Below are 20,158 nucleotides of genomic sequence, written 5' to 3'. Positions count from 1 at the left end.
GTTCTTCCTTGTAAAACCATTGATTACTTTTTGCCATTTTTTTCAAAAAAAAGTGACCTGGTTCACATGATCAAAATAAGCCACCCTGGCTTATTTAAATTTTGACGCACGCCAAGCACGATTTCCATAATCACCACCTGGGCGTGGCTTCTTACGATGCCCAAACCCAGGCTGTACGACTGTTGGAGGGGGAAACAATCCTCCAATAACCCTAAACCAGCGCTGCCATTTATTTTGATGGGGGTGAGCCAGCCCATTGTCTGTGGTGTAAATTGGAATGCTCTGAAACAGGAAGTTACGTTAAGATCACTCTTTACCTAGTCTTAACACATCGGTAGGAAGGAACAGTCTTCATCAAACTGAATATTATTACTGTTGGCTGCTTTGGGGAAAGGTGTTTATGGAATTGAGAAAAAAAATCTGTTGTTTTACCCATTAATAACACTATCAATTATGAAGTATTTTGAAATGTTTATAGTGGGATATTTATAAATAAGTGTACCTTTTGAGGCTTAAGATGTGCTATTATTTTAGTGGAGAGTGAGAAAAGAAGCTATGATGGGACTTGCACAGGTATACAAGAAATATTCTTTGCAGTCAGAAGCTGGAAAAGAAGCTTCAAAACAAATTGCTTGGATAAAGGATAAGCTGTTGCACATATATTATCAAAACAGTATTGATGATCGGTAAGTTACCTTGAATTTTTATGTATTTAACTTCATTTTTATATTATGAGTTTATCTACTTACCAATAAAGATGAAAAAGAACACGCTTGGCTTCCTATCCAGAAATGCAGACAACTACTGTATTTTCTGGCGTATAAGACTACTTTTTAACCCAGGAAAATCTTCTCAAAAGTTGGGGGGGTCGTCTTATACGCCCAGTATAAGATAACTTTTTAACCCAGGAAAATCTTCTCAAAAGTTGGGGGTCGTCTTATACGCCCAGTCATCTTATACGCCGGAAAATACGGTAGGTAAATTTTCAGGGAGTCTATTGGACTTATGTGTGGGTTTTCTTCTTTCTTTTTTTGAGCAGCAGTCCCAAAAGCAGGTATAATTGCCTGCTTTTTGAATACTGGAAACTAGATGTATTCCAATACTTGGCCATAACTGAAGTAGCTCTCTAGCATGTGATGTACTGTTCCTATTCTAAACCTACACAGTCTGTTTGATCAAGTTGATACTTGTATCTTAACTAGACCATTGGGTTCTTATCATTTTTAGCAATGTGTGGCCCTCTGTATGTTTCGGCCTACAACCCCCATCATCCCTCACCACTGGCTAAGCTGATTACGGTTGATGGAAACTGAAGTCAAAACATCTGGAGGCACACAAGTTGGGGAGCTACATGAACTAGTCTGCCCAAACCTTGAGTTTGTGCTCTGCACTCTTTCCTATGCCAGAGGTGGAGATCAAAAAAATTTCCACTGACCAGTTTTGCATTTATGTCTGAACTTTGGGAAGTGGTTTGTTTATACTTGGGGTCAGGAACATGGTACTTGCCAAGGCACCTGCCCCCTCCTGATTGTTTTTAAATTATTTTAAAATGTCCTCCAATTGTCTGGGATCACTTCAAAGTGAAGCAAGGCGCTCCAGCTGCTACTGTTCCAATTTTCCATAAATGCCTCTAGGCTTCTCATGTAATGAAGCATGAGGAAATTAAAACTAATTCAAACCTTTCTTTCTGTATGTAAGTATTAATTTCTTGGGATATACTTAATCTCCATTTCTGTAACTTTTATTGATTACTAATTTAAAATGTTATCAATTTATTTGACATTTATATCCAGTTATTGTAAATTTGTTTTATATAATTAATTATAGGCTGATTTTGAGAAATTTACTTTTAATCTTGCTGTTTTATAAAATAGCTTATTATTGATTATCTCTTTTTAGACTGCTAGTGGAACGCATCTTTGCTCAGTACATGGTTCCTCACAATTTGGAAACAAATGAAAGAATGAAATGCTTGTACTATCTTTATGCAACCCTGGATTCAAATGCTGTTAAGTACGTTTCATATGACAAAGACAGAGCTATTGTAATATTTTGCTATGGTGATACAGTAATAGTGGAGGAGAATTTATGTTAAATCTTGAAAAGATGTCTGGTAGAGTTCTGTAAAGACCTCTATTCTAGAGATTTTGCCAAAGTTGGTTAAATTTGGGGGATCACCTTCTTCTAGCTTTTTCTCTTATAAAATAAGCATTTTGTGTTGGATACTACCTATATCCCCACTAATCAATAAAATAACTTGGTAAAACTGTGATTGGCTGTCAATGATATATGGCAGCTTATAGTGCTTGAACTTCAAGAGGTAGCTGGACAACCATCTGTCAGGGATGCTTTAAGGTGAATTCCTGCATTGAACAGGGGTTGTAGGCCCCTTTCAGCTCTACTATTCTCTGATTCTGTTAATACATTAGCTAGAGATCTAAACCATAATAGAAAAAAATCATGTAAAATAAGAACTGTGTAGCATAGCAAGATGTATGACAATGCCTTGAGAAGCCAGGCTGTAGTCACCAAAATTGTGGTATATGGTGGCCTGTTTCATGCTTCAAGTTAAACCATGGTTTAGTGCTTCGTGTAGAAGCTGGAATGTTTCCAGGAAAGCTTTAGGCTCATGCATTCCACTTTCTCTTCCTCTTGCAGTGCTGGGAGAAGGATAGCATTTAGTTTCACTTCCCACTAATTCTGCCTTGTTACATATGAACCAGAGAAGTTATTTAAAGCAAATTCTCGCCCATTTCTAAACAAGCCATCTTCAAACCATGGGTTATGAAACTGGCTTGTTTAACTAACTAGAGTTTGTTTTAAATCACAGTTTCTGATTTATGCATAATAGCAAGCCAGGTTTAGTGGAAAATGAAATGAAATGCTAATCAAATCCTTGTCCTGTTTGTGCGAGAGAATGAGAGAGGAAAGGCTTTATTCCAGCTCATTCCAACTTGTCTCTGTAGTGCTAAATCATGGTTCAGACTTACATGTGAATCAGAATTCTAGCATTCATTCTTGAAAAAGGTCTTGGCTATTTCTATAACATTCTCTTCCCGCATATATACAGCTGTATCACAATAATTTGGCTATTGGGTGATATAAAAATGTAATAAATCAAACGAATGATTCATGGTCAGCTTATGATCCACTCCACTCCTAAGATACCTTTCACACATACTATTGTTATAAATCTATGGCCCTGTTCAGAAAACACCTTAAACCACAGCTTTAACCGCAGTGGTTAAGTCAGAAAGCCAGGCCATGTTCAGAAGACACCTTAAACCATGGTTTTAACCACAGTGAATAATGCTTTTTGCTTTATGACAGTATTATTATTTAGCCTCATTTAACTAGTTTGCTATCCATAATATGGGAAGCATCATAAAATGTTTTGCTGAAATCAGGATAAATTTGTTAACATGGATTGATTTGATTGGTAATCTAGAACAGTGGGTCTATAGAACTTGACTGTATAACTTTGTAATTTTACTCTTATTATAAAGTTGAGATTGCTATCGTAACTAAAGTTTTGTATCAGTTTTTCAGCAGAGGATCTCGGATTAATTAGGCCTGGGAGGCCCCTGACTGGCTGAATTATTTCTAGGAAGTTTCTCATTATGCATAAAATGATAGTTTGGCATGTTGCAATGACAATTACTATATCAATGATTTCTTACTCTATTTTTAACTATCAGGGCACTGAATGAAATGTGGAAATGTCAAAATCTGCTGCGGCACCAAGTAAAGGATTTAGTTGACTTAATCAAGCAGCCGAAAGTAAGTTTATTTTCTCAATATAAAGTATATTTAATTCTTATAGAAATCTCAGTATTAAACTACTGTCTAAAACTGGCATCTCTTTTAAAAACTGTAAAAATAAGACAAAGTAGATAAAGAAATGGGTTAAATTAACCCATTTAACAATTGTTCTTTCAAAATGTTAATAAATATTACATTATCCTGATACATTGGTTATCTGGTTACCATATGAGATTATGGCAATTAAAACTCCCCACATTTTATTGCTTTTCATAAGAGTAATGATAACGAAAGGGAAATATTTAAAAATAAACAGGCATATAAACAAATGAGGGAATAATAACACAACAAAGATAGTGATGAATATGGCAGTAGCAATAATAAAGTTCCAGGAATTAGAAAAAATAGTTAGGATTATACTGGACCTGCCATGAAATTTGGAAAAAGCAAATAAAAATTGGGTGACGGCAACCATTTTATACATTCTGGGATGTCTTAACTTTTGAATGTTTCTATATTAAATTTCCCAAATTATGTGTTTGGTAATATTTTAACAAATTAGTAGGAGCAAGAGAGATACATAGATGGTTTAAAATGGTGAATTGATTCTAAAACCTTTTGGTAAGGGACACTCCCATTTGACATGAGACAAAATACCCATATGTATTATGTGAAATCCAGATTTAAATCCTGATTCATCCATGAAGCTTACTAAGGGCATGTCTACACCTTAAAGCTGTAGAGGGAGGGAGGGGGGAGGATTGCAGATTTCCCTGCTTCCGCAATCCTTCCCCAGCTTCTTGACATCTGTGCGACGTCCCAGAAGTCAGGAGGGATGTTGTGGCCACCATTTTTTTTGTAAACAAGGGAGAAGGAGTGCAATTGTGCTCCACCGAAAAAGTGAGTTAAAAACAAACCCGAACCCGCTCCCCACTCCTGATGGGCACAGACTACCCCTGCGCAGTTCTGTGCCCATTTTAAGAGTCCCGTTTCTTGTGGGAAGGAAGGGACAATCCAGGAGCAGTGGCCGCATGGCCTGCGCTCCTTGGGATAGGTTTTCTGCTGTCCCAGATATCCCGGTGAAAGTCCCTGGTTGGCCTGGGCTGCCCCCGGGATCCCCTGTGCGTCATTTGGATGCACAGGGATGATCCAGGGACAACCCTGGGATATAGGCATGGTGTAGAAATGCCCTGAGTGAACTTGGACAAGTTACTATTGCTCAATTGAAACTACCTCACAGGGTGATTGTGAGGACAAAATGCAGTGGTGGCGGTAAGAGCCCTATGTTCCTTGGAGGAAGGGCAATATAAAAATGGAGGGTGTAAATAAATATGAAATTAATTAATTATTTGAGTTTATCTTCTTGGGTCTATTGTAAAGGCTTCTTACTAATCAGTAGAGTTGTCAAAGCAAGGAGTCTGAACAGAAGGAACAATCTTTCATTCTTCTATACAGCAGCCTTACCCAACCTGTTTCCCACCAGATGTGTTGGACTGGCGATACTGTTTGGGAATGATGGAGTTGCAGTCCAATACTGATACAGTGTTGGGGAAGAGTGGTACAGGTTTAATCCTTTTGGGGATGCTGAACTTGGAGTCAGAGAACGAATAGGAATAAAATTTTGTATGGTTCAATTGAGCATTTTAACAGAAATGGTTTATGTTGTAGCTGGCTACTGAGTGTCTACACACGTACCCTCCAAGTCAGTCTTGTATGTTTAAAAAAAAAGTACATTCTTTCTAAAGTTCTGAACCTTTTTATTGAAAAGGCTCCCTCTTGTGGCTCTGAGGCTTTTTGGTTTTTCTGCCTATCATAAAGGTGCTTGTAAATGCCCATGGAGGTAAAAAGTTAAATTTCAACTCCTTTCAAAACTCCTTAATTACCAAATACTGTGTTCAATCTTTGATTCTCTCTTAGCTCTTTCTATGTTTTGAAACTACTTTTTTTAATTCTGATGATTTCAGCAATAGGAATCTGACCTATAGAAGGCTTTAGGTTTATCATTATGGCTACAGATCTGCACCTATTGATCAAGATGGTAGTTCTCTAATGCTTCCTAGGCTTTTTTCATTGCCACTGTTTTTGGACAGATGAGCTAGCTGCTGCTGGTACTTAAAGTATTGATTTTTTTCTTCATAAGAATTTCTGTGTACAGGGCCAGAACTTGCCTCACAAAGATTAGTCATCTAAGGTGGAATCATGCATCCTTGCAGAAAGAGAGTTTAGAGAATAAAAATACATTTTAAAAATCCAAGAAGTCCAAAGAAACTTAGAGAATATGTGGTAATAATAGAAACTCATAAAATGTCCTCTTTCTCTAAACAAATTGAGGTCACTTAATGAAATTGATGTGTACTAGATTTAGGATATAACACAATATATAATTGATGTGATTTGGTGTCACAAGATATGGTGATAGCCACTGTTTTAGATTACTTTATTGTCTTTAATGTATTTATGAAAGGCCACCCAATAATATTGCTTTCTGATGGGTTACAATATACATTTAGAAATACAAAAGTACAATTAAAAGTATGAAACAATAAAACAACAGTTGGCAGCATAAACATTTCCAACAGAGAAGAATAAAAGCAGGTAATTCAGAAAAACACAATGCAGGATGCAAAAATCATGGATTGTTTAAATACTGGGAGAAAACTAAATCTGCACCCGGTGCCAAAATGACCCTAAAGGAAGTGGCAAGAGCACCAGGGGAATGAAGTCCTCAACCAGATTACCACCAGCTTGAAGGCCCTCATCCTTGTAGCCATCTGCCTCACTTTATTTGGCAAGAGCACCTACTAGACCTCATCCAGTCCATTATGCAGCTGGGCATTGATTTAGGACACCCACAGCCTCATCCTAATTATATATAAAGAGAAAGGAAACTGGATGTAATCTGGATGTTGTTCCAGATTTCTAGAAAATGGCTCCCAGCAGTTTCATGTAGATGTTAAACAGCATAGGGTGAGAATAGACCTCAAAGCAAAGCTTCTATGGGACTAGGAAGTGCTGCTCTGACAGCACTCTCTGGAGGAATGAACCATCCAAATAAAAGGAGAACCATTACCAAACAGTGCCTCCCAACACCGAATTTGGACACCATATCCTGAGGGTCGATAGTAAAACTACTGAGAGACATTCAGGTGTTCCATAGCTTTCCTGCAATTAGTAGGTGGAAATCAGATGTACTGTCTATTGATGCCTACTGTCTACCTACTGATGACACTTTAGCCCAAGCCCACCACAGCAAGGCAACCCAGAAGAAAACCATGGTCAGTGGTATCGAACTGCTGAAAAGACCAGGAGAACCAACAGGATTGCACTCTCCTTGTCCATACCCTAGTGAATATCATTCATGAGGACAACCAAGACTGTTTCCATCACATGTCAAAGCTGGAAGCCAGATTGGAACATAGCTAAATAACCAGTTTCATCCAAAACCTGCTGCTGTTGAGACCAAGTAATGGGAGATGCTAGCAATTTTATCCTTGAAGTATCTTCCAAACATGTCACACCAAGCTATGGAGGATTCCACCAAATCTCACACTTGGCAAGATTGAACAAACTGGAAAAGCACCATTGGATGACACTGAGAAGATGCAATGGAGGTGGAAGAAAAAAACCTTTACCACCTTAGAGTAGGCTCAATAGTGAATTCTAACTTATGTTTGATTGCACTTGTCATGAGATTTTCTCTACCTGCTTCCCACATCTACCTGCTTCCTTCATTGCCCTTAGCTCAGGTATATACCAGGGAGCTGCACAGGCTCTGCTCAGCAGGAGAAGATGCTGGGTACAATTGCCTGCTCCGTTCCAGGTCAACTGCCTGCTCCGTTCCAGAGAGTAACTAGCACTTTGACTGGAGTACTTGGTGAAAAATCCCCCAAAGCCTTGATGAATGGGTTGGAATCCATTAACCTCTGTGGGCAGACCATTTTAATAGGTTCCCCACCCTTGAAGAGTGGTACTGAAAGCCTAGATCTCAACAGAAAGTACAATTGCCCATGATTTTCTTATTTTATAAATCTTATTATTTATAAAAATAAAATACTCCAATATCAAATCACCATCCTTCTGCTTGGCTGAGAAAGTCAAATCCAAAATACATCTTGATGTATTATGCTTGAGTGATGACAGTTCAGTGGTTATCATGGTAGCCATGACATCTTGAGCCACCTTGAACAAGATGTCTTCTGCATAGAAGTTTAAAGTTCCCCAGGAGACTCATCCTGAGAGTTTCCAATGTTAACTCGGAGACCACCTCTGTCAGCTCAGGCGGCGAGATAATACACAAGCATAATCCCGAATCTGTTCTTATTGTTTAGTACAAGATTTGAATGCTCTAGATCGATGCTGTTCCAGACAGGAGGCCTAGAGAAGGAGCTCCTATAGGAGTTAGACAAATTCTTATATTAGTCTATCAGGGCATTTAGCCATGATAGCCTTATGGAACCTCCAAGTTGAAAGGCCATAAGTATACCATTGAAAGCTAATAGTTTGGGGGGCAACAGCAGAAGTCTATCATGCCCTATTTCTAGGTATGGGAAACAGGGCGGTGGATTAAATGGACCTTTTATCTGAACCAGCCAGGCTGTTTTTATGTGAGAGAAGATTTGCCTGAAGAATATTTAAACTATGACCTGATTCAAGCATCATGGCTACCTATGGGTTAAACAACCCATAATTAGTAGTGATTATGTCAGATGGTCTCACACAAGCTCATTGCTTCTATTTTACAGCTGGCTTGCAAACAGCCCAGAATGCCTCATTCATGAGTTGTCGTCGTGATGTGTGAACTTGGCATTCTGGGTTGTGTAGGATTAAATAACTCAGAGTTGTAAATCATGGTTTGTTGTTTAATTAAAACTCTGCATTGTTTAACATGGGGTGTTCCTGGGTTGTTTACAAAACTGAATATAACGGATAACCAATGAGCATGCAGGAGGCAGCACAACCACTTGCTTTCATTGTGCCCTGGCAATTCATGGGTTGAACAACCCACGATTTGCTTTTATGCGCCAACAAGGTCTATGTACTGGTAAAGAGCTTGTAGTAAGGTAAAATGAGAACCTTTTTTTCTCAAGTCTTTTTGATAAAGTTGGGTATTGGAGCAGTCTTGGGGTATTGCCAGTGTAACCTTTATTATTATTATATTTCGTTCTTGGGTGAAGTGATAGCATGAGCTGAGCCATTCCTGAAGAAACTATTGGCCCTAGCCTTCCAGTTAGATTTCTTTTTACGAAGTGGATCTCAGGTGAACCATTCCCAAGGTGATGGCACGATCTAGCAGGGTTTAGCGCATAGAAAATCTAGCAGGGTTTAGCACTTTAGCACATGGAAAAATATATAGATACTAATATAAATTTGGATATTTAAGTGTTAGTTGGGAGCATGAGTGTTATGAGCATTTCATACATCCTTTGCCTCAAATTTAAGAGAGTTGCTATACTTTCATTTTTGCTTTGTCTCAACCTAACACATTTTCCTTGATTCTAAGCCCAACAAAATTTTATGTGAAAATAGCTTTTTATGTGAAATAGATTTTCTCTTGTTTCTCCATAGTTTCTCTAATTTGGGGAACTATCTGCGCTTTTTAGAAATGTCAGGAATATTTGATGCCCTTCATCTGTTAAGGAGCAGAATTGTGGTAGTAATGGCAACAGAAGGAACATGTGATCATAGAATTGTATATCTAAATAAGTGATCTGTGAAATAGCCTTTAAAGCAGATTATGCAGAATTCTGACAGGTAATCAGTGCCTTATGCTGCCTGGCTTTTCTGATAAGAAATAGAAAAGCTTAATTCCAAGAAATTGCCTCATTTGTGCTTAATCCTCTGGAAGACTTTGTAGAAAGAACCTGACAGACTCCAAGAGCAGTATTGGATTTCATTCCCAGTTAATGATAGGTTTGAATTGTTAGAGCTGTTCTGCGGCCTGGACTGTGTTCCAGAACTTTTAACAATTGCATTTAGAAATATTTTCTCTCCGTTTTACAGTTGGCTGAAAACTGTGAGAAGTAAAATATATTACTGGCAATTTTAAAATTGATAATTTTGAGAAATTTTAAATGAATTGAGGGAGGGATGATAAATGAAGTAATTCTTGGCTACTTTCTGGTATCAGTCACATAAGCTAAAATTTACATTTATTTCTACTTGTTGACATTTTAAAGTAGTCTTTCCAGTACTCCCCCTTGATCAAGGAGGCTTCAACCGTGACTATTTCACCCGTTCCTGATATGCTATTAATATTTTCTCTAATTATAGACAATTATTGATACTAGTATGGGGAGCATACTAATTGAATGCCTCTTTTTGCATTTATGTAGGAGAAAATGTACATAAAGTCATAATTTGCATATGAACAGGAAGAATGAGAACAGCCAGTGTATTATTAGAAAGATAACTGTGTTGCATACTGAAATGATGCTAACAAATGACATAGTCAAGTATTCTTGATTCAACAAATTAGCTTATTTTTTGAGATAAAAATTAAAATGTGTATGAAATTAAGTTACTCAGAGGGCACTTATTATTTCTTTTTGTATTGTTCTTTTTTCTTTCCTGCAATTGATTTCTCCTATTTAGAACACTTTACTACTATTTTTTTATATTATGAATAAACATCTTTTTAAGAAGACCCACAATAAGTGAACCAATAGTACTGTTGGCTTACTTAACACTATGAAATCAAGTGAGCTCTAATAAAAGATTAAGGGTTGATTATTTATTTATTTATTTATTTATTACATTTCTGTACTGCCCAATAGCTGGAGCTCTCTGGGTGATTCACAAAAATTAAAACATTCAAAGTATAAAACAACAGTATAAAACCATAATATAAAATACAATATAAAAGCTCAACCAGATAAAAACAGCAGCAATGCAAAATTACACATTTAAAACACCAAGTTAAAATTTATTTATAGACAGTTAAAATGCTGGGAGAATAAAAAGGTCTTCACCTGGCATCTAAAAGCATATAACGTACGTGCCAAGCGAACCTCCTTAGGCTATTAAGGCACCAGATACCCATGTTTTGGAAATTTATTAAATGGTTTAGCAAAAATTATTTGTTTGCCATTAATTAATTAAATTGCGGTCTCTTAATCAAGCCTTTTTAAAAATAATAATTTTGTTGGCCACAGAACCCCAAAGTAGTTCACTTGAGATGACTATATGACCCATTTAACATGGTTTGTTAAATGGTGTGTTGTTGTGAATGAAGCATGAGCAAAAGTGCTAGTTTCTTACTATCCAATTGCTCCTTCTGCAGTTAGGCAGAGCTAAACAACACAGGGACACTCTGTATCCTAAAATACACATTGTTCACATTGTATCCTAAAATATGTATTTTTGTTCACATTGTGTCCTAAAATACACAGTTTCATACTCATTTTAATTTAAAATGAAAATTTCAGGCATCTATTTAAGTGTTATGTGTTAATTAATTACAGATATTGCTAAAATGATTATGTATTTTGTAGTATTAGATTATATTGTAAAGGCTTGGAACTGAAAGGTTTTTTCTTTTAATTTCCAGACAGATGCCAGTAGTAAAGCTATATTTTCAAAAGTGATGGTTATAACAAGTAAGTTTTTAAAAAGTATTTTTAAAACTTAATATTTGAGCAAACACTGCTTCCTTGTTAACCTTTTAGCATTGAACTGTTGATACAAGCACTTCCTATCTCTGAGTGAGTATCATGGTAGTGAATTTTGAAATGAACTAGGACACGCTATATGAAAAAATACTTATGGGCTGGAACCTAAGCAGTAATATAGGTACAGTTATTGGTTGGTTTCGGAGCTGAATTGGGACGAAGGATAACTCTTTCCCAGAATCTGAATCCTTATGTATTGGCTATATTGTATGGAATCCATAAAAGACGTCATCTAGTATTGTGTTCCATATATGAGTGTTCAGAGTGGTAGTTCTCCTTCTGATAGCATGGTGTTGTATTATACTATCCTCTGGCAGAGTTGCCTTGATTAATATAATGAATTCCTATGTCTGCTTCTATCGGCTACTATTTGATTATGGGTGTAAGTGTTGGTGAGGGCTAAGCCTGTAATGTTTAGTATTTTCATTACTTTTATGGTGGCTAATTGATATGTTAACATCTGCTAAGAACCTCTGCAATGATTTAAAAATCTAAATAGAATATCTCACTCAATTCATGCAGCCTACTGGTACCAAATATTTCTTGCCACTAAATTGCCCTATCAGTTATTTTTCTTTCAAATTATTATGGGGAAGAATTGTGCCAAATATCCAGTTCTGTGTTAATATTTATTACTTGGTGTTATATCCTGAGAACTGTTGAGTAAAAGGAAATTCTTGGAATAAGGCTTTCCTATTTCTTCACCCCACTGCAGCCTCTCTGGAGGGTTGAAGGATCCTTCTAATCAGCATGGGCAGTGGCACAGAGGGCTACAGTATGAAAGGGGAATTGGCCAACATCAGGTGGAGGCATTTTTCAGGAATCTCCTCCTCCACCACTATCCCCTTATACCACAACCCTTACTTTTCTTCAGAAGAATTCCTCCCATCTTTCCAGGTGCAGGGAGCTGTAATGATGAGAATGCATGGGAAAGCACTCTTCTGCAAGCTCCCTTTTTGCTTCTCACGGACTACCCATAGATAGTTTCCTCTGTGCCTTCATTACACCCATTAGACAGGGATAGGCAGCCTGTGGCCCTCTAGATGTTTAGGTCTACAACTCCCTCAGTCTCGCCATTGGTGATGCTGGCTAGGGCTGCTGAGAGTTGCAGACCAAACAGACCTGGAGGGCCACAAGTTGCCCATACTTGCCTTAAATTTTTAATAAATAAGGTTGCTTCTGAGATTAGGGTTGCTTCTGAGATTCTGCCGATTTGAATTTCTCCCTGGTTTCCCCCCTTCCCCCTCCCCTCTGAATTACTTAGTCTTGTTTGTAGACTGGTACTGATGCATTACCTATTCACCATTCTTCTGTGGCTGACCTGACTCTGTATAGACTGCTTTGCAGTATGTGTAGTTTGCTGCGGTTTTCAGGTTTTCTTCTTTTCATCCTTCCTGTTGATTCACAGATCAAATGGTAAATGTTTGACTATAAACAGTACAAAAAAGCATCTTGATGTGATGCTGCATTGGTAATGGGAGGGGGATGAATTGAAGAATCTGAAAACTGGCAAATTAATTGTACAGTTACAAAATTAATTTTAGAATTTAATTTTAGAAATCTTCAGTTAAAATGGAAGGCAAGTAGAGCAGAATGCAGAACAGAGCTAACCCGCAGAACAGTGATGAAATGAAACTGGTGAAATTCTCTCATTTGTACTTAAAATTCATATCTATATATATGATATATTTTATATTTTGAATTGTAGCCTTTGAGGTTGGTTTTCCTAATACTTTCCTAACCAATGCATGAAACTCTTAGATTACTATGAGGATGAAGTTCTGAAAGCCCATGGCAGGTCTGTCCTGTTCCATAGCTGGTAGTGGTAGTTCACCATTATTTTTAGCTCCGGAAAGAATTCTTGGGCTTATGAACATGTACTTACCTAAAGATTTGTGTCTGGGTATATCTCCAACAGACTGATGTTGGATTAGGATGTGTTGGGACCCATCAGTGAAGAATGTCATCCATAGTGGAAGCTGACTGTGCTTTTTCAAAGGATTAATTCTCCCACTTTTTCTAAGTATAAAAGCTCCATTGAATGTAACCTTATTTTACTTCTTTAAAGGAAACTTGCCAGATCCCGGCAAAGCACAGGATTTTATGAAGAAATTCACTCAGGTTCTGGAAGATGATGACAAAATAAGGCACCAGCTAGAAACACTTGTTAGCCCAATTTGTTCTTGTAAACAAGCTGAAGGATGTGTGGTAAGAACAGATTTTAAGATATAACTGAATTGGGTTATTGAATTGTCTATTTGTTAATATATTTGCAATGAATATTGCAGAGAGAAATTACAAAGAAGTTGGGCAATCCCAAGCAACCTACAAATCCATTCCTGGAAATGATAAAGTTCCTTCTGGAGAGGATAGCCCCTGTGCACATTGATACAGAATCTATCAGGTATATATTTTCGCTTTTATATAAAAGGCTTGAATATTGCAGAGAACTTTTAGTTTCTCCCCCTCCTGATGCTTATATTTTAGCTGGTTATAACTAGGGCTGAAATGAAAATTGCCGAAATTAAAACTTTTGTCGGTTTTCTTTAGAGGGAGATATGAATTCAGGAAATTTTAGAGGTGTGTGTGGGGGAAAACATTCACAGCATTTCATTGAAGATGGCATGATTATGGTAGTGGCAGGGGAAGCATTCTTTACAAAAAAAAAAAATTTCCTGTCTGGGGAGAAGGTTAGAAGTGGTTTTATTGCCACTCTTGCTGGTGGTAGCAGTGAGAGAAGAGCTGGATAGCCGGTAGCATTCATTTCCCCAACCTGACTTCTACAGGACTGATGCTACATACTGTGCGCATAGAATCATTCCAGCAAGATTGGATGGGGGGATGGGAGAATAATGACCACCTAGAAGAGGTCCTAAGAACTTCCCACATCGTTACAGACTAGAACATTTAAATTTAACTAAAAAAAGCTGCCACTGCCTGCCACCACAGTAAGCATGCCAACACAAATAAATTTCAGCTTTCCCAACCCTGAAATTAACAGAATAGTCATCCTAGATTCAGTACCTACGAATAGGAGGGGGGAATTGGGATGGCAGGTGATTAGTTACCCTAAGTTATAACTGGTTATTAAAACACACACACTACCAGCTGAAGTCTTTATAGTGCATTTACAATTATGCTTGTTACAAATTAATTCTTAAAATTATTACTTTGCATTTATTCTTTATAATTAAAAGGCACTTACAAATAATGTAGTATCTTAATTTCCCATTTGGCATGTTTGCTTAGATGTATGTCTGTGAAAAATGTAAAAGCAATTGAAAATACCTTCATAATACTTTCAAAATAACATCACAATCAGTATTGTTAATTCAGTTCCAAGCAGAGCTGTTTTGACAGTATACTGTTATTTACTTATTAAGAATTAAGGAGGAAAAATATACATCTAAAGCATTTAACCAAAAAGCAAAAAATATGTATCAGTGACTAGCCATATGAATGATACTAGTTACAGGTTATAAATGATTGGTGATTAATTTTGATCTCTTTTTTTGTTAGTGCCCTGATTAAACAGGTGAACAAATCTATAGATGGAACAGCAGATGATGAAGATGAAGGTGTACCTACTGATCAGGCTATCAGGGCAGGTCTTGAATTGCTTAAGGTGAAGATCCTCTTCCATTCAGTGAGATGGTCTATTGTGATAACAGTTTTTAACTGATGTAAATATTCAGAGGTTTCAAATTATATTTAGATAAACCATCCTGTGGATCCTGTTAACTACTGAAGCAAATGAAAGTTGAAAATGGGAAGTGCATGACCACAGAATGCTAAACAAACAAACACTCTCCAATACAATCAACAGAAAAATCCAATGTCTCCATAAAGTGTATGTTAAAAATATATCAGTACAACAAGACATACAAACGTGTTGCAAAAATGCACATATACATATCCAGTATACAAAGTACTGTGACTTGTATCATCCATTATGCAAAGTGCCATAACTGTAAACAGAGTGCAGGTTAGTATCTCTGTTCCAAAGACTTCAGTAAAAAAAAAAAAAGGCTATCCAGACAGAAGTAACCGACAGTACTCGGCACAAAAGATTGCAAGTAACTCCAGAGTTGTACAACAAGAAATGCTATATATGAACACTTAGATTCACATATTGTATTGTCCAACCATGATCATACAAATTGTCTGGGTTACATACAGTCACAAAAGTTCTATAGCACAAAAGATCATAAACCATTTTTACATAACCCTGTTAGCAAAGCATTATAGTAAATTACTTCAACTTAGGTGATGAATAAGAACAGCGTGATTTCTGAAGGGGGAAACCTGAAGTGGTTCCCTTGTCAAAGTCAGATCATTATCTGTTTAGGTTTAGACTTACAACAGCCTTTAGCCACTGTAGGGATGGACTGCCGTTAGAACAGGGATAGGCAGCCTGGTGCCCTCCAGGTGTTCTGGACTACAGCTCTCATAATTGCCAAACATGGGCTATGCTGGCTGCGGCTGATATGAGTTACAGTTCAAAATATCTGGAAGGCACCAAAGGCTTAGGGATCCAGTTATTTTCCTGATGTATGTCAAGGATTTTTCTGGTTGATATGGTCAGAAGTTCTGTCAATGTCCAGGTTGATCTCTGGAGTATAAAGATGACTTGGGTTGACACATCACTCCTACATGCCCTCTCAAGAGCCATCCACTTTGTTTTCTGAAAAGTTTGAGGTGATAACATCAGCAGAATGATATCTAGAACACAAATTATTTGAGCCAAATATGACCAAATGCAAGTAAGAATGCATATTCTTGCCAGTGAACAAATCTTACTTCACCACCAACATCATGTTAGACGCCTTGTACAATCTGGCCAGCTGGATGATGGGGTAAAACTGTTGGATTTCTGTTGTGTTGAATTTGTAGAGCACTTCATAGATAAAATCACTTGCATCCATTCTAACTTGGATACTATGGTTATTTTGAAATCAATCCAGTTAGCACTTGTCAGTTTTCTTTAATACCTTTTAATTTGTTGTCCCAAGGGCTGTCGTGCATGAGCTTGAGAGAGCAGGCACGCAGCCTGCAACAAACTATGGGCTAACCTCTGGGTTGTCTTGCCCCTAAATGAGCCAGCACTCAGGGTTCACACATCACTCTCAACACCCTACAAACAGGCCAGTTGGAGGTGGTTGAGTAAAAGTGGAAGTGGCAGGTGCACAAGAGGCAGTCTCCTGCTCATCCCTGACAGCCCATGGATTGTTTAACCTATATTTAATCTATAATTCTGTGATAAGTAAAACCATAGTTACTTGATTTGGCCTGCTTAAACCTGATAACAGTGATTGAAAAATGTAGGCTGTGCTGTTTTGGTTGACATGGTCTAAAGCAAGAAACAAACTTGACAATATTAGCTAGGTGAGGGGTCATACGTAGGCTGCAGCTGCTTCATAATTATAGCATATTCTCAATAAGTGAAGTGCATAAAGACTGTGTTCAAGTCCATCTTGCCATATACTTTGTGTGCATTTTAATTATACAGTTGACAGCTTTTGTTATAATCTGGAGTGCTGCCATTGAATACAATTGGCTTACAGTGGATTTTTTTTTATTGGAGATTTCTCTTGTTTATCCTCGTACCCTTAAAATGACTTCTGAATCGAGCTGAACAAATACAGTGATATAATAGTTCTGTCTGCATGTGGTAAGCTGCCTTGAGTGCCATGTTTCAGTAGAAATGTGGGGTACAAATAAATCAATAATGTGAGGATTAAACTTTAAAAGAACCTTATTACTTACTCTTGCAGGTGCTTTCGTTTACCCACCCTATCTCATTCCATTCAGCTGAAACATTTGAATCCCTCCTGGCTTGTCTGAAAATGGATGATGAAAAGGTAGCTGAAGCTGCTTTGCAAATTTTCAAGAACACAGGAAGCAAAATTGAAGAGGACTTTCCGCACATCCGATCGTGAGTTAAATGCTGTATTGGCAGGCATTCTATACTAAATGACATTTTAGAAATATTGGGAGGAATTTACTTTTTTCTGAAATTAATAATGAAATTATTGTTGATTGGACTGGGTTGCACTATTGCTTTTACTAAGTTACAATTGTAGAGAAGTGTATGGTCATGCAGATAGTTTGAAACAGAAGTAAGGAAGATTTTTGCCACTCTAGCAAAGTCTGAGCACCATGACTACTTTCCATTACAGTGGAGAGATGATATGTATAGTCAAGTACAGGCATTCAAACTGTACATTCATACAAAGAGTGGGATCACCTCACCTTTCCTGGTCTTGTTTTTTGTGCATTCAGCTTAACATTTGAAAAGGGCCTATATAGTTAGAACACAATGTTCATAGACTCAGATCTTGAGTCAGTTTTATGAATTTACTCTCCTGTGGATCAATTTGACAATATTCTTCTCCGGCCTGTCTCTGGTGGGGAAACAAACATGTGTCTTTCTTCCCTGCCTAGCTGGTGCACTTGTCTCATCTCAGAGACACTGGATATATACATGTGGATATAACATTTGAACGGAATATACATATCCAACGTACTTAGGCCCAGTAAAAAATTCCAAGACTATATCTAGTATATTGATTATGCTGTTGAGGCTTAAATAAATTTGATCTTAAGCATGTACATCATATTTAAGCTGTATGGGTATACGTGGATGTTCAGCAGCACTGGCATGCCAGGAAGATGAGAGTTTGCTTCACCACCATGCATTGTCCAGACTGGGCCTGTGAGATTTCTATAACTTTCACAATATGGTGGCTGGAGGAAAAAAGTCATGTGAATTATCCATCGTTCTTTGCTTTTTACATATTTGTGTGTGCATCTGTGCATGCATATGTTTGTCCATGCACACACACACAAATAAATAACCTGCACTGATGGCCAGGCGTAGCTACTAGAGCTAATGTATCTCATTTTATATTGTTCAACTTTTATTTTTAGCTACCTGTAATCTTGAGGCTTGCAATAATGGGTTTCCCATGGTTTTTAGTGTTGAGGAAAATACTCCTAACATGAAAACAGTGTAGAATAAAAAGCCTTTTAGAAAGGCAGATTATGAACTTTAGTAAAAAAAAATTAAAATGTTTCCTGTATGTATATAATTATCCTGAGAAACTAGAGATTTGTGGGTGCAACTACAAACTTACAATACTTATCTATACCTATAATGTACTCAAAGACATATGAAGGCATCATTTGTGTTTTGAGATATTTTTTTTGCTTGCTGGGCTGCTATTTGCACTCAAGAGTAGAGCTGTGTTTTATGACTAGATGAAAATGATGTATTTATATATAGCCTTCATTCACCCCCTTTTGCAAGAAGACTGAAATGTTTGAGCTGTTATAACAGGTATCTTATTCATACCAACATGATTCATATGACACATTAACATTTTTTAAAAAATTAACTTTTTACTTTTAGAGCTTTACTTCCAGTTTTGCATCATAAAGCTAAAAAAGGACCACCTCGTCAAGCCAAGTATGCTATTCATTGTATCCATGCAATATTTTCCAGCAAAGAAACACAATTTGCACAGATATTTGAGGTAATTGAAAATGTTTTAAATGTATAGTGCATTCTATTTCTTGGGGACCTTGTCATAATTGAATTGTTCAGGGAAGTATGCCAAAAAATATTGTTCAAACGGTGTCCGGTTGGCGGGGGTGGGGTATAGGATTGTTTGGGTTACTTGCTACGAGGTCAGAGACAGGGCGCCGACCTCAGATCCAGTAAACTGCACTCCCTACCCTGCCAGCTACCTCTCCGCACTTGGAAACCTGAGCATGGAGATGGGGAAAAGAGGGAAATCCTGGGGGCGGAGAGGGGAGGAGATTGGGGAAGCTGCCTTACGCAGTTTCCTATGCTCACCCCAGTCTCCTTCCCTGCTTCTCCAAAGTGCCACGGCAAAAATGCAGTGCAGCCGGAGCAGGAGATGAGGAGCGCCTCTGTACTCTGGCCGCCCTGCATTAGGATACTCAGCAGATTCTGGCTTCAGAGCCTGCCTACTATCCACATAGGATTGCACCCTTAAATGTATTAAATGTGCTTTCTAAAGTGCATTTGGATGTAGTAGTAGATTCCATTCATTGTTTTGAACAGTTGAAAAATTATTGAACTCGACTGTTAGTTAAGGGCATATTGATCTCAAAAATTTATTTTCATCTATATTCAATGTCTGTATTTATATTTTAGCCACTACATAAGAGTCTTGATCCGAGCAACCTTGAACATCTGATTACACCGCTGGTTTCCATTGGCCACATAGCCTTGTTGGCTCCTGATCAGTTTGCGGCCCCATTGAAATCTTTGGTGGCCACCTTTATTGTTAAAGACCTATTAATGAGTGACAGGGTAAGATTTTTTTTAAAATTTAACTTTATTTTTTGCATTAAGAATTCAATGACAGGAAAAATAATAGTAGAAAAAATAATGTTTCTACATTAAATCTGTGTTTTTTTCACATTACATGGAGAAAAAAGCTGTAACAGTTAGTTCTCAGACTTTGTCAAAATAAGCTTCTCTGGATAAATAACAAAATAACTTAAACCTCCCCAAAATCAAATAAGGCAAAACAAAGTTGTAGAAGGTAAATCCTTCAATAATAAATTGGATCTCTCTCTTTTCTGTCCCCTTTCTTACCCTTTTAATTAAAATACAACCAGATACTTCTGGTGCATAAACTTGCTAAGCATTACAGTGTACATTTTAATACACGTTTTAAATTATAATCTCATTCTGT

General features: G+C 37.4%; 1 protein-coding gene across 2 annotated transcripts in view; it reads left to right on the top strand.

The window, feature by feature from the left end:
* The window catches only part of PDS5B (PDS5 cohesin associated factor B), a 90,730-nt gene that overhangs the window by 48,317 nt on the left and 22,255 nt on the right, over positions 1 to 20,158 (top strand). For both annotated transcript variants that reach the window (XM_063126973.1, XM_063126971.1), the window contains exons 12-21: positions 535 to 686; positions 1,900 to 2,013; positions 3,699 to 3,780; positions 11,309 to 11,357; positions 13,498 to 13,637; positions 13,718 to 13,833; positions 14,949 to 15,054; positions 17,204 to 17,364; positions 18,841 to 18,964; positions 19,612 to 19,770. In XM_063126973.1, the coding sequence (XP_062983043.1) occupies positions 535 to 686; positions 1,900 to 2,013; positions 3,699 to 3,780; positions 11,309 to 11,357; positions 13,498 to 13,637; positions 13,718 to 13,833; positions 14,949 to 15,054; positions 17,204 to 17,364; positions 18,841 to 18,964; positions 19,612 to 19,770 (1,203 nt within the window). The remainder of the gene's footprint in view (positions 1 to 534; positions 687 to 1,899; positions 2,014 to 3,698; positions 3,781 to 11,308; positions 11,358 to 13,497; positions 13,638 to 13,717; positions 13,834 to 14,948; positions 15,055 to 17,203; positions 17,365 to 18,840; positions 18,965 to 19,611; positions 19,771 to 20,158) is intronic.

This window comes from Elgaria multicarinata, chromosome 5, assembly GCF_023053635.1.
Source record: "Elgaria multicarinata webbii isolate HBS135686 ecotype San Diego chromosome 5, rElgMul1.1.pri, whole genome shotgun sequence".
Taxonomy (NCBI): domain Eukaryota; kingdom Metazoa; phylum Chordata; class Lepidosauria; order Squamata; family Anguidae; genus Elgaria; species Elgaria multicarinata.
The sequence above is the reverse complement of the archived record's forward strand: the minus strand, read 5'-3'. Positions and strand labels throughout refer to the sequence as shown.